This window comes from Artibeus jamaicensis, unplaced genomic scaffold (genome assembly GCF_021234435.1).
Source record: "Artibeus jamaicensis isolate MK-2021 breed Jamaican fruit bat unplaced genomic scaffold, CSHL_Jam_final contig_3290, whole genome shotgun sequence".
Lineage (NCBI taxonomy): Eukaryota > Metazoa > Chordata > Mammalia > Chiroptera > Phyllostomidae > Artibeus > Artibeus jamaicensis.
Genome location: NW_026521779.1, coordinates 287,815 through 301,382, shown reverse-complemented (window position 1 = coordinate 301,382; position 13,568 = coordinate 287,815). Strand labels below are relative to the sequence as shown.

The following is a 13,568-nucleotide window of genomic DNA, read 5'->3' as shown; positions in this document are numbered from 1 at the left end:
GTCACACTCTTACCCTGCCAGAGCCTCCATGGATGTCGGCTGGGTGGTGAGGAGCAGTGGCCTTGGGTGGACTAGCTTGGGTCAGACCCAGCCAGGCCACAAGACCCTACCGCTATTTACACAGGGGCTTAAAGCCTAGGCCAGGGCAGCAGAGAGTCATACCCATGAAGAGGAGGAGGCGGCCCAGAGAACGGGGGACTCTCCTAGATCCTGCTTCAGGACATGGTGAGCGACACCTGGGACACACCTATGGACATACAACTCCTCACCTCCTGCTCTGAGAAGGGGCACACACACAGTCTCAGACCTGAAGACACACTATTATATCCCCTAACACCCTGAGACCAGCCGCTATCTCCAGCCCGTCCCCAGCCAGCCACGTTCTTCAGAGACTTGGGGTCAGCCATTGTCACACCCCTGAACTCAGAGATATCTGCACCCCCAGCACCAGAGACATCCAAGTTACCAACTCACACTGGCCACCCTTCTCAACACCCTGAAATGCAGCCCCCTGAGATCTGTATCACTGATACGGCCCCTTACCCACATCCATACCACCCAGAGATACCCCCTAACAGTCCAAGACAAGGAGTCCCTGGACACTCCGAAATCTTTGCCTGTCTCCCCTACCTCTACCCTAGAAACCAGAACAGCCAGACACACTCACAGTTCTGCAGTCACAGCCACACTCCACGTGGACACTGCCAGTTTCTTCAACAGTTACAGTGCTCAGTATGGTCACAAATCATCACCACACAGCCCTACTCTCAACAGACACACCAAACCCTTCAAACCAGAGCCTTCTACTGGCACACAGAGAACACCCACAGGTGCCCAAGAGTGCACGGAGTAACCCCAACAACCCGAGATGGGGTCTCTGCCTGTCCCACTAGAGAACACAGCCATGGACTCTAGCACAGTGGTCCTCCCACCTCCCTACCCCGGGGGCCAACTGCCTACCCAATGGAAATGGGAAATGGGCTGGGCTCACATTTCCCCTCAGCTCACCCTCAAACATTCCTGCAGGGACCCCTGTCCTAGCTGGCTCCCCTCCCTTCAATCTTGGCCCTTCCCTCCAAGTCTGGCCAAGGTCCCGCCGACCCCACTTCCCCGATTCCCCTTCAATCCTCAAGGATGAAGTGGGTTGTCAAAACAAGCAGGCTGGGCTTACGTTCAGTGCACAGCCCGGCCCGCCATGAACACCCGCAGACCCTGCACGTCCGGCAGGCTGTGTGCGGCGGTGGCATCACGACTGCTCCCCCAGCTTCAGGGTGGGCTCCTCCCCAGAGCACTCGCCCCAGCAGGCCTGAGGCTCCCTTTGGGCCTTCTCCCCCGACTTTTCTTTTCATGAGTCAGGCTTCCACACCTCCCGGGCCTGGGGCTCCCCGCAACCCTGGGCTACAGCCAGCAGCTTGTGCCCGGTGTTCACATCAGGCTGAGGTGGCAGGAGGCCTTGTTCGAAAGGGAGCCAGACTTGAACCCTCAGTAGGCCGAAATGCTCAGACCTTGCCTGGAAGCCGGGTGGCCCACAGCCAGGAGCCCTGTCAGGCGGAACGGGTGGGAGGGGGTTGGCAGCCAGGGCCAGCTCCTAATTCAATTTGAAGCCCTAGGAGGATGGATTTCAGCTGCTACATTCTTTCCCAGCCTGGGCCTACCCCACACACCCTCCCCAAGGCCAACCAGACAGGTCCAACAGCAGAGTCTTTATGTTCCAGACAGCAAATTCAGATACAAAAGCCCACCGCCACCACCCCTCATGCCCTGTCTGTCTGGAGCTGGACTGAGGGAGACACAGGTGTGGGGTGGGGACGTTGGGGGTTCACAGCAGACTCATATTTCAAATGTGGAGGTAGGGAGCTCCTCTGGAGGGGGGTGAAAGAAAGGGGGGATTATTGCATTTGCTGAGGGGGGAAGCCCCCCCTTTGGACCCCCTATGTTAAGAAACCAGGGAGGTCAGGACCCCCAAACAGAACCCGAGGCCCCAGAGAGACGAAACCAGTTTGGCAGCTGATGTGGAAAGTACTGGGGGCGGGGGGGCTGGCTGCCCAATCTGGCTAGTCCCTCCCAGAGCCTGACCTGGCTGAGGTAGGTGGGGAACAGGGTGGGAGTGCAGGGGATCTCGGGACCCCAGCCAGGCTGGGAACCAGGGAGGGGGCGGTACCGACTGGAGTGGGGCAGGGGCTGAGCCCCACCTCCTGGCCACATCATCCTGGGACTGCTGGGCCAAGGCCAGGATGAAGGCCAGGCCAAGCCAGATGCTGGAGTCTGGGCCCTGGTGTTCCCACCCCAGAGGTTCCCACCAGGTCTGGTCCAGGTCACTGCAAGGTCCAATAGGAAGCCTAGTAACGGCCGACCTTGGCGTCCCCGATGGCACCCCAGACGTCAAAGACGAATTCATCAGGGAAGGCAAAGTCACCAAGCCGCTCATCTAGGGCCTCGGCCAGCTCGTCTGGGTTCCTCTTGTCCTTCCCAAGCTCCACCATGGTGGCCGCTGCGGGTGGAGAGGAGCAGAATGGAGGCACAGATAGCAGAGGTGCTCACTCGGGTAGACTCAGTCCACAGGACTTGGAAGCCTCCTGCCCCAGCCTCCCACCCCTACCCAAATACAAGTGCCAGCAACTCACCCAACTCTGTGTCCCTAATGCCCATGTAACTCTCCAGCAGGTCATCGACTTTCTCAATTGCCTTCTCCTCAAAGGCTGAGGGCTAGAAGTAGGGTGGGAGGATGAATAGCAGCATCACAATAACATGACTATAACTCTGAATGTATTTACTAAGTGCCAGGTCTCCTTTTGCCACTTTATATATAAACCCACAGTTCATTCTCATGACAACCCTAACATTTATCAGTATTATTACCACCCCCACCCCCATTTTACAGATAAGAAAACTAATAAGACCAGCCCACTTATCCAAGAAAGGTCCTATAGCTGGGAGGAGGCAGAGGTGGGTTTGCATCTAGTGCCTGGAGCCCCTCAAGCTAAGCAGGTAGTGCTGCTACCTATGAGTGTGCAGGGAAGGGGTCTCCACTTTGAGTGTACAGAGTGGGGCCCAGCTAGAACACTCACCAGATCCTCTACTGTGGCAGGGCCCCGGGATCGCAGCCTGAGAGTCCCTCGGCCAGTGCCCAGCTGGGGGCCAGAACCAGGACGACCACCCCCTGAACGCACACTGATCATGTCTGTGAAAAGCAGGGGAGTTATGGTGTGTGTGTGTGTGTGTGTGTGTGTGACAAATACAGCCTGTTCTAGACAGGAATTCAGACATCCTTGTCCCCCTCTATCTCCTCCAAGCTCCTTTAGGTTTCAGGGGTAGCTGGGGGTGAGGTGACCCAAGGAGAGCAGGACTCCTGCCTCAGACTTGGCATGGATGGGGGAGGGACAGCCAGGACTGGGAAAGGAAAAGGATGAAGGGGGAGACTGAAGTGGGCCACATCTCCTCCCACGCCTACAGAACAGGAAAGGGGTGGGGCCTTGATCTCTAGCTGCTCTTCCCAGGGCCAAAGGGGTATAGCTTCTGGGCTACGGACCAGCCCTATCTGCCCCGGGAAGTGTTTCGGAATCCCCTACCCCCACCCTAGGGGCCTGCAGCCCATTCCTGAGAGTTACTGAAGCCAGACTGAAAAGGGGGGGGTGGCTGGCACAGGTCAGCTGAGCCTGACTTATTAGGCCTGGGGGAGCTGGCCAGGGTTGGGGGCATTTGGCTAGGCTAATGGCTCCTGGAAGCTGGCTGTGGGGGTAACTTCCTCCTTGCCCCTACTCTCCTCCCAAGCTGGGCAGAGAGCCAGCACCCTCTCCCCAAGGCAGGGCAGAGCAGTGCCTCTTTCCAATTCGGCCAGCTGGGCTTGGGCGCCACCTTCTGGTGGCCCATGACACTGTACCCTGGGCCCAAGTGAACAGGGAGTATATATATTGGTAGTACAGGCAGCAGCCCCCTCACCAAAGGCCTTTCGGGGCTCCGTGAGCTTCAGTGTGAAGGTGCGGCCTCGGGGAAGCTCCTTGAGCAGCCGGGCCACCTCGTAGTGCCGACAGCCCAGCAGGCTCTGCCCATTGATGGCCTCGATCATGTCACCCACGCTAATGAGCTGGATGTGGTCAATGACGCTACCCTCCTTGATGCGCTGGAGAGAAAGGAGCTGTTAGCCTGGTGGCTCCGTCCCTTGGTCCTATGGCCCAGCCTAACCTCAGGCACCTTGATGAAGGCGTAGCCAGCCCCGTTGTCCGTGATGGTGAGCCCCAGCGCCTCCTCTGACTTGAACACCTCCACCTCCTTACGTTGCCCTTTGACATGGGCAAAGATGAAGTCCTCCAGCCCAATCTGGCCCCCCAGGAGCTTGTCCATGTCCACTTTGTGGGTGTTGAGGGTGCAGAACATCACCTGCAGAGATGGGAGACACTCAACTCTCACCTTCCCTCCCTTACCCTATGCAACACCAATCTGATGGAGAAGGGAGGAGAGTTTGGAAAGGCCTGGGGGTCCCCACCCCAGTGCCTGACCACCTCCACAGCCAGAGCTGGGATGTCAGCTCTGCTATGGCTGGAATTTCTGCTCTGGCAAAACCTCCTTGCTGGTTCCAGGGCACAGAACCTGGCCTGCTGCGGGTGCTTGGTAAATTTTTGTGTAATGAATGAAAGGCACAGACACCTACCCAGCCTACTGAGATCCCTGTAGCTACTTCTTGCTCAATCCCACTACTGCCCTCTGAGGCTCTCTTTTGTGCCCAAAGTCCTTAGGATCAGGCTTCCCTACGCATCAAGGAGAAGTGAATCTTGCAACAGACTTCCAGCCACCACAGTTCACTGGGGTGCAAGCCTCTCAATATATAATGGGAATATAGCATCCAGTCCTGAACATCAGTTCCTGTAATCCACTGGGGCACCCGTTTCCCCAAACCCAGTGAAAACTTAGCACCTAGTCCTGGCCTCCAGGTCCCCATAATTCACTCGGGTTCCCGCCTCCCAGTGCCTCATGGGAACTTAGCATCCGGGTATGGACATCAGTCCCAAGGATTTACTCGTGCCCAGGCCTCCCAAAGCCTGATGGGAACTCAGCATCCAGCCCTGGCCTCCAGTTCCCCATCATTCAGTGTGGCTCAGGCCTCAGCATCTGTAGCATCAGCACCAGCTCAGGACCAGCATGCACGTCCAGGCCTCTAGCCCACCATCATGACCCTGGGGGCTCCCTGGTGGGTACCTCAGCAGCTGGCAGTCGGAAGGCCTCAGCAATCTTGCCATACAGCTCCTTGACGTTGGTAAAGCCCTCGATTCGACCAGTGGGACTGCCGTGGGCTAGCTGGGTGTGGAACACGAGGCGGGGCCGCAGGGCCGCGGGAGGGGGAGGCAAGCCCATTTGGGGCCCTCCTGCCCCACCTCCACCCAGGGGCCCTGGCTCCCCAACGCCCAGCCCACCACGACCTGGCTCAGCTTCCTCATTTTCCACCAGAGGTGGGGCCTTTTTCCGCCGCCCCAGTCCCAGCGGCATGAGCAGTGGAAAGAGAGAGCACGCCCAGGAGATCTGCAGGGTGGGAAGTGGGCTTAGGGCCAGGGCAATGGTCCCAGGCCATCTCTCCCCCACCCTTACCACTCCCCAGGCCCAATGACACAGTCAGATCAAAGAGCCTCCGTTCACATCTCTGTCCCAGCACTTTGACACTTATATATAATATTAGTAGCTAATATCTACTATGACCCCATGCTGCCTGCTCCATGACCTTACACCATATTGTGATGTTGGGAATTACACCCATTTAAAGGATGAGAAAATGGAGGCTCAGAGTGGTTAGAGTTCTCTTTATTTTTCTATCAGTCACAGTTATTAATGCTGTGCAAAATATTTCCAACTCTCCTGTCAAAGCACGTAGGCAGATGGCACTCACTGACCTCCTTATGACTGGGTACACACGTCCCTAGCTCTGTCCAATGAGCGTGAGAGGAAGTAACACATGACATTTCTGGACTGAATCATTTAATTGCTAGAGCAAGAGCCTCCAGAGGTCTGTTTCTCCCTGGCAGGGTGACCAGCCACAATTGATATGGTGGTGGCTCCATCAGGCCAGGCCCTGAGTAACTACAGTGAATGGAACTTCCTGCATGGAGCAGCAATGAAAATTAAAACCTGCACTGAGTTCAGCTACTAAAATTTTCGTTCAGCCACTAAGTTGTCTGTTACTGCAGCACAACCTGTCCTAGCTGATACACTACTTTTCTTTCATCTCTCCCCCTACTTTGTTTCTTTCTGTCTCTCTTACTCCCTCCCTCCCTCCCGTCGAACAAATATTTTTTGAGTATTTACAGTATTCCACACACCATTTTAAATACTGCCTTCAATAAGCAAGGTCCCTGACAAGGGCCACCCTGTGCAGTTACACAGTGACACTGTGCAGAAGCACCAGACCCTGGTGTGGGGATGTGTGTGCTGGGAGGAAGGGCTGCCTTTTTCTAAGTCACTCCTAGATACTACATTGGCCAGATGGGGCCCTGTCTATGATGTCCAGGAGCAAGCAGTTCAGAGAAGGAGGTGCAAACATCTAATATAAGTTTTCATAATTCCATGAAGACAATAAAACAAGAGAAGTTCTACAGACAAGGTCAGGGAGGGCCTCTCTGAGCAGGTTATAGCTGAATCTGAGACTTGACTAATGGAAAAAAGCATCCGCATGAGGATGTGAGGCAAGAACGTTCCAAGTAGAGGGAAGGGCTGGTACAAAGTCCCTGAGGTGTTCGGCATGCCTGAGGAACAGCAGGGAGGTGTAGCTGGAACAGTGGGAGGAACAGCAGGAGGAGGTAAGGGTGGGGAGGTGACAGGCAGATGCAACAGGGCCTTGAGGGCTTCAGGGAGGACTTGGGCTTTTGCTCTTAGTGAGGTGGCAGCTTGGAGGGTTCTGAGCAGACTCACAGTCAGGCTCACGGATCAGCTAGAGACTAGTGTGGATGGAGTGAAGTAAGCAATGGAAAGGTGTGAAGAGGAAGGGTAAAAGAGGCCAACTGTGTGGGGCCTTACAGGTTGGCAAAGAGTTGAGATTTCATTTTTCAGTCACATGTCCAAAGTCACAGAGTCTGGTTGCATCCTGAGGTTTGACTTCCAAGCCCAAGTTCATAACCACAAAGCTGTCCCCTAAGCAGCTCAATCTTCCTGGCCTTAGATGCTTGGCCTATGGATGGGGACATTGTTACCTATCCCTTGTCAGGTTGTGGCGAGGATCAAATTATACTAAATTATATTTTTCTGTATAAAAGACTTCCTGTTCCCTCCCTTTAGATTGCCCCTTCTAGGAGCTGTCTTGGATTCAGTTGAGCCCAGTGGGCTGCTCCCATTCTCCTGCATCCATTCATTTGTTCATTCACTCATTCATTCATTCATTCATTCATCATTCTCCAACACTTCCTCTGGTATCACCTGGTCCAGCCCCATCATCACTCACCTAGACTAGTGCAGCAGCCTCCTCCGGGTCTTCCAGCTTCCACCCTTAACCCCTCCACAGTCTCTTGTCAAAACAGCAGCCAGAGTGACCCTGTAAAATATAAGCCATATCACAACTATGCTCTCCTCTGAATCTTCCCAGGGCTCCTCACTCAATTGGAGTAAAAGCCAACATCCTCCCCTTGGCCCATGGGCCCCAAAATATCTTTCCCTGTTACTTCCCTGCCCTCCTCTGCTCCTATTCTCTCCCTTGCTCACCACTCCAGTCACACAGGCCTCGTCCCGACACATAGGCCGTGTCCAGCCTCAGGGCCTTGGCACTGGCTGTGCTCACTGGTATCCATACAACTCATTCTCTCACCTCCTTCAGGTGGAAAATATATTTCACTTATTTATCTTGCTCACTATCTGTTTTCTGAAAGGGCAGGGAATTGTCTGTCTTATTCATCTTTATGCTCTCAGTGCAGAGAACAGTATATGGCACACAGCAGGTGACTGATAAATATTTGTTAAATGATTTATCCTAATATTCACCAGCCCACCAAACCCTGTGTCCAGCTCTGGGGAGAAAAAGGGGCACAGGCTATAGTCCCTGCCCTCAAGAGGGTCTTGTCTCCCCAGCAAAAACACAAGCCCCACCGCTGTAGTTCCCTATCCCTTGCATCCCAGCACAGAGCTGGGCACAGGGCAAGCACTACATCTAGCCACAGAGACAAAGGTATTGTATCTCTACCTTTCACTGTGGGTTTTTCTTCACTATCCTCATCATCAGTGATATGGAATATCTTTTAATACATTTATTAACCATTTGGATTTGCTCTTTTGTGGCTTGCCTGTTTAAGTCTTTGCTCATTTAAAAAAAATTGTAGGCCCTGGTTGGCATAGCTCAGTGGATTGAGTGCGGGCCTGTGAACCAGAATATAATGGTTCGATTCCCAGTCAGGGCACATGCCTGGGTTGCAGGCCCACTCACGAGAGGCAAACATACACTGATATTTCTCTCCTTCTCTCCTTTCCTTCCCCTCTAAAGATAAATTAATAAAATCTTTTAAAAAATTGTACAGCCTGTCTTTTTTCTTATTGATTTGTGGGAACTCTTTATATATTCTGAATATGTCTTTCATTTGTTACTTCTATTGATACCCACCATTGGGCTGAACACACAGTAGGCACTAACTGGGTATTTGACAAAAAATAAATTCTGAATGAATAAACCAATACTGCCTTGTCAAGTTATTTCATTAAATTCAGTGATAAAAAAAAACACAACAAACCCTCATCATCGCCTCCCAATTCTCCTCCCCCACCCTACACTACAAGAGGCAGAATGTTAAGAACATGAGTCTGAAATCTGGCTTCCCCAATTCACAGCTAAGTGGCCTTGGGCAAATGTCTCAAGCTCTCTGAGTCCTAAGAAACATGTGCCTGGAACAGTTCCTGGCACACAGTATAAGGCTTCCATAAATGTTGGCTATTACTATTTTCATCTATAAATATAGAAGAGTCACACTTCCTCTTTTTCCCAGGGCCCCCACATTCTATTCCCAATTCCCTACCTCCTATTTTCTCTGTCCACACTTGTTACCCTGGTTCAGGCTGTCCACTGTGTCCTCACCTGTGAGGGGAATAATGTTGGTGAAGAAAGTGGGTGATCAATGAATTTGTCCTCCAGGCCAGAGGAGGCCGGGTGGCCTGGGTTCACAGCCGACCCTTGCCACTTACCAGCTGTGTGGCTGTAGGCAAGTCACTTCACTTGTCAGGACCTCAGTTCTCTCATCTGAAAAACGAACAGAATTCCTGTCTCACAGTGCTTGTGGGGATTCAGAGATTAGGCATGGAACTTGCTTAGCACTTTGCCTCATAGTCAACTTAAAGAAGTGTTATTATTGCCATTATTATATTGCCTCCTTCCCTGTCCAGGAACGTCTCAGTCCTCTCTGCCTGCCAGGACCTACTACTCTACCTCCTACAGGAAGCCTCCTCAGCTTGCCCCAGCCTCTTGGAATCACCCCTGGGGTCCAGACAGCTCAGGCCCATGAACTTAATTACATGTTGCCCTAGCAGAACTCTTGTCTTCCAGTCATAGGCTGTTATTTAACTCCATGTCTCTATTTTAAAATGCAAACCAGATCATGTTACTCTCCTGCTTCAAATCTTACAACAATTTCCCACCTCACAGAGAAAAAGCTCCAAACTCCTTAACGAAACCCCCTGACTCGCAGAATTGCCACTTTGGCTGCATCTCCTGCCCTGGCCACCCTAGTCCAAGCTTGGCCCAGCCTCAGAGCCTTTGCCCTGGCCGCACCCTCTGCCTGATCTTTGCAAGGCTGGCTCCTTTTTTCATTCAGGCCTCAGCTCCAAAGTCGTATTCTCTGACAGCCCCCCTTGCCCAGAGTTCCTATCATGCCACCCCCTCATATTTCATTCATAGCATTTATCATCATTTGTAGGTATCTTCTTTATTTACTTGTTAGCTTGTTTGTTGCTCACTTCCCCTTGCAAGGATTTTTGTCTTGTTCACTATTGAACCCTCTGTGCCCAAAACAGTGCCTGGCACAGAATAGGTACTAAGTAGATACTTATAGATGAATGAATGTATCTTATATCTTCATTCTGAGTGTTCTCTGAGCCTCCCAATTCTCAGAACATGTCTGCTGTGAGGTTGCTAACTGCCGACCTCTCCCCTCGTTCTCAGGCTCCCCTCAAACCTGAACACAGGGCTGGAGGAGAGTTTCGGCCCCTGCACTGAGTGGGTTTGCTGGAAGTCCAGCACCCCCACCCTCTCTTCCTTGTAAAGAGCCTGAAACTTAGCAATCCTACAGCCTCACAGAATGAGGGGAGGAGGAAGCAGTAAAGGGGGTTCCTGGGAGCTCATACAAGTTCAGGGACAGGAAACAACCAAGTTCCCCTGTCCAGCAGGGTAATGCTCTGGACAGGAGGGCGGGAGGCCTCTGATTCAATCTTGAAAAACCAGCTCCTGGGTGTTTCCCAGGAGAACACCTACTGCCCTGGCATGGGCCCAGGCTTCCCAGGGGCACCCAGCAGGCGTGGGACCCCAACCTCCTGGCCCCCTATCTCCCTTAAAGATGTCACTCTCTTTTCAGAACCCAGGTACTTCAGCCTTGCCTTCCCGCTCAGGAAAGAAGCAGGTGTGGGGAGAAGACCGGCAGGTGTGGCCCAGGTACTGCGTATGGTGTTTGTGTGTGTGTGTGGGGGGGGGGGAGAAAGGGCGTGAAGAGGGGAAGCTGGGTAGCCAGCTGCAGGTAGAAGAGCTGTTCAGGAATATCTGAGCCATGGAGCCACTTAACATGTAGTCTAGTGGTTGCGACTCCAGTGCTGGCCTCTGAGGTATGGGTTTGAGTTCCAGATCTTCCACTTACTAGCTCTGTGCCCTTAGACAAATCATTCCACCTCTCTGGGTCTGCTGCTTCACTCATAAAAGTAACAGTAGTGTCCATGAGGTGTTCAAATTCAATGATCTGCATGGCAAATACCTGATACGGAAGTGTTCAATCAGTGCCAGTCCAATGATTGTTTTTTCATTATTATTATCTGGACCTCGGTTTTTAACAAGGCCCCCTGGGCCCAGGAGGATTGGGACACGGCCACCTCCAGGGATATAACTGGGTAGGGCTCAGAAATATCGACCCACGTCTGTCCCCGCCAGGATGAGGGCTGTCCAGAGGGGTGCAGGGGACAGAGATGCGGCTGGAGACCCCATCCCCTAGCAGTGAGAGGCTTGGCCCCCAGTCTTCCCAGGGGGAAGGGAGACGCCCGGCTGGAAAGGGGCCTTGGGCATGCCCTCGCCCGCCCAGCCGATTCCAGCCGCGTCTATGGGGCCGGCCCCACCCCGTACGATCATCCGGATTCCCGCAGGTCCACGACGGGGTCCCCGGAGCGGCAGCGCCGTGACCCGCCTGCCGGGATCACTCACCTGCGCCGCCGCCTGCCTGCGCGAACCCAGCTATACCCTCCGCAAACTCTTGCCCCGGCCTCTCCCGCAGCCTCGGACAGGGGGCGGGGCCGGAGGCTGAGTTTAGCCAATCAGGAGTTCCCTCCCTGAGCTCGCGGCCAATCCGCACCACGCCTCGACCGGTCGGGTGGGTCCGACGGAAACATTCCAGAGGGATCCCTCCGCCTCGTCCGGCTCTTCCAGACCCCCCCACGCTGTAACGCATTGGACCTTTCCGCCCCGCCTAAGCCGCTGCGGGCTGTACCACTGCAGGGCTGAGAAGGGGGGATCTGTGGATGGGTTCCGGCCAATAGAAGGGAAGGAAGGAGACGAGAGACCAATGGGAAGCTGGGGGCTTTAGACCCCCCGTGCTGTAAGGTGAAAGACTGTCTGCGGGTATTGCGTGGTAAGTGGCTGCGTGGGGCTAGTCATGGGAGTCACGTGACTGAAGTTGAGTTTTGGGGAGAGAAGGCAAACTCTCAATGTCCGGTAAAGCGAACCCTCTCGGAGGCCTGGGAAGGAGCAGAGGGCGGCCCCCAATCCCGTTCTCCACCCGGCCTGCCCTGCCCTAGCCCGGCCATCTTCGGAGCGGATAAAAAGATGCATTCATTCCAGGCTGGCGGGAGGGGGACCGAGATGAATAGGGAGGGTCTTGAGTGTCCCTGCTTCCTGGGATGTACAATGGACAAGGGCATTCATTCATTCATTCATTCACTCATCAAATATTTAATGTGCCCCTGCTCGGTGCCAGGCTCTGTCCTGTCTCTACTTACACACCAGTGAGTAAGCCAAATGTGCACCTGGTGGAGAGAACAGCGCGTGCAAAGCCCTGGAGGTCGGACAGAGAGAGAAACCACTTTAGGATAGAGCAATATAGTAGGAGATAGATAGCAAAGCAGTGTGAAAGGATGCAAGGAATACAAGGGCGTGATGGTTAGGCCAGCAAATATTTATAAAGCACATACTAAATGCTAGATTTCAAAGGGTACCCAGGTAATCCAAACCTCTGTGAAAAACGGGCCACCCGAGTCTGTACAGAGCACACATGTATGCATGAAAAGACCAGGTAATCTCTCCATCTCCGGGTTTGGCTTGTAGCTGGGATTGCTCAAGCGCGAGCAGATCCGATTAACAAAGATGCAAACGCACCTCTCAAAGGCCAGGACGCTCAGTTCTTCCCAGGACAGGTGAGAGATTTCCTTGTTCTAGTTCGAAATTGGCAACTTGGGCAGCTAGGCCAGGAATTTACTGTGTGTCCTGGAGACTGTAGTTCTTGGAGGCCTCTAACTGCTAAGACCCTGCTCAAGCTTTCTTAAGTGACTGGGTCTTTGCACTTCCCGGAGTGAGCTGCTGTGCATCCCATCCTGGCCAGGCAGAGGCAAAGTGAAAGGGAAGAGTAGACCCTAGGTTTAGCTGCTGAGGGCTGTCTGTTCCGGCCCCACCCAGCTGGCAAACATTGAGCTTGCCATGGCAACAGATTCAGCTATTGTCCTCTTCTTCCGGTTCTGCTGACCTCTATCACTCCCACTGATCCATAGTTTGCCTCAGCTGGTCCAGTGCCTTCTGTGGGACTGTGCCCACTGCCCTGGTTGCACCTGACATCTGAGTTGCTCCCTACATACCTGGAGAGGGCAGGATGTAGGGCCACAGGGACAGTAGTGTCCTGAGCCAGAATCCACCTGAATCCCACATGTTGACTGATGAGGCAATGCCCAGGGAAAGGTAAGGGAGTTGCCCAAGGGCACAGAGCAGCACATGGCATCTCCTACTCTCTTTTAGAGTTCAAGAGGCATGCCTGAAAACAGGCTGTGAGACAGACCCAACTGGTAAGGAGCTAGGATTTGAGCGTTATGCCTGCCCCTGGGGGGAAAATATATTTTAAAAAATCTAATAGAATGCCAACTATTACATGCAGAAGGAAGGTCAAGTTAGAAAATCACCATTTTTGCAGCCAGTAAATGAATAAATAATTCAGGCAAAGCTTATAAATGAGAAAGTGGATATTCAGTCTCAAGTATTCAGCTCACAGATTACTTGTTAATTATAATGGGGTAAAGGTACCAGTGGGGAAACCTGGAAGTCACCACCTTAACCAAGTGATCAAAGTTAACATCACCAGTTATGGGACAGGCCATGTTCATGTGCCCTCTGCTGTGATGTTCGGAGCTGGACATAACATCACCTGCAAAATCCTTTG

At 53.2% G+C, this 13,568-nt stretch overlaps 1 protein-coding gene across 4 annotated transcripts; it reads right to left on the bottom strand.

Moving 5' to 3' along the window:
- Positions 1-14: 14 nt before the first annotated feature.
- GIPC1 (GIPC PDZ domain containing family member 1) lies at positions 15-11,440 on the bottom strand. 4 transcript variants are annotated; one of them, XM_037145831.2, is made up of 11 exons: positions 11,354-11,440; positions 9,142-9,196; positions 8,976-9,034; positions 7,421-7,510; positions 5,194-5,514; positions 4,192-4,377; positions 3,940-4,120; positions 3,069-3,181; positions 2,625-2,706; positions 2,355-2,491; positions 15-247 (listed from the first exon to the last, which is right to left on the bottom strand). In XM_037145831.2, exons 5-11 carry the CDS (start codon positions 5,479-5,481, stop codon positions 113-115), a joined length of 1,122 nt encoding a protein of 373 aa, XP_037001726.2. In that variant the 5' UTR covers positions 5,482-5,514; positions 7,421-7,510; positions 8,976-9,034; positions 9,142-9,196; positions 11,354-11,440; the 3' UTR covers positions 15-112. The 4 variants fall into 4 exon arrangements, with proteins under 4 accessions (XP_037001726.2, XP_037001729.2, XP_037001730.2 ...); XM_037145836.2 differs by lacking the exon at positions 15-247 and adding an exon at positions 1,689-1,862; XM_037145834.2 differs by lacking the exon at positions 8,976-9,034.
- Between the last annotated feature and the right edge of the window lie 2,128 nt (positions 11,441-13,568).

Bases quoted from the DNA above. Each gene is read 5' to 3' on its own strand.
- GIPC1 (XM_037145831.2), bottom strand. From the start codon at position 5,481: ATGCCGCTGGGACTGGGGCGGCGGAAAAAGGCCCCACCTCTGGTGGAA. The intron at 4,121-4,191 runs GTGCCTGAGGTT...CTTTCTCTCCAG, and splicing joins CTGGCTACGCCTTCATCAAG to CGCATCAAGGAGGGTAGCGT. The intron at 248-2,354 runs GTCGGCCGTTAC...GTATGTCCATAG, and splicing joins GTGCCATCGGGGACGCCAAG to GTGTGTCCCAGGTGTCGCTC.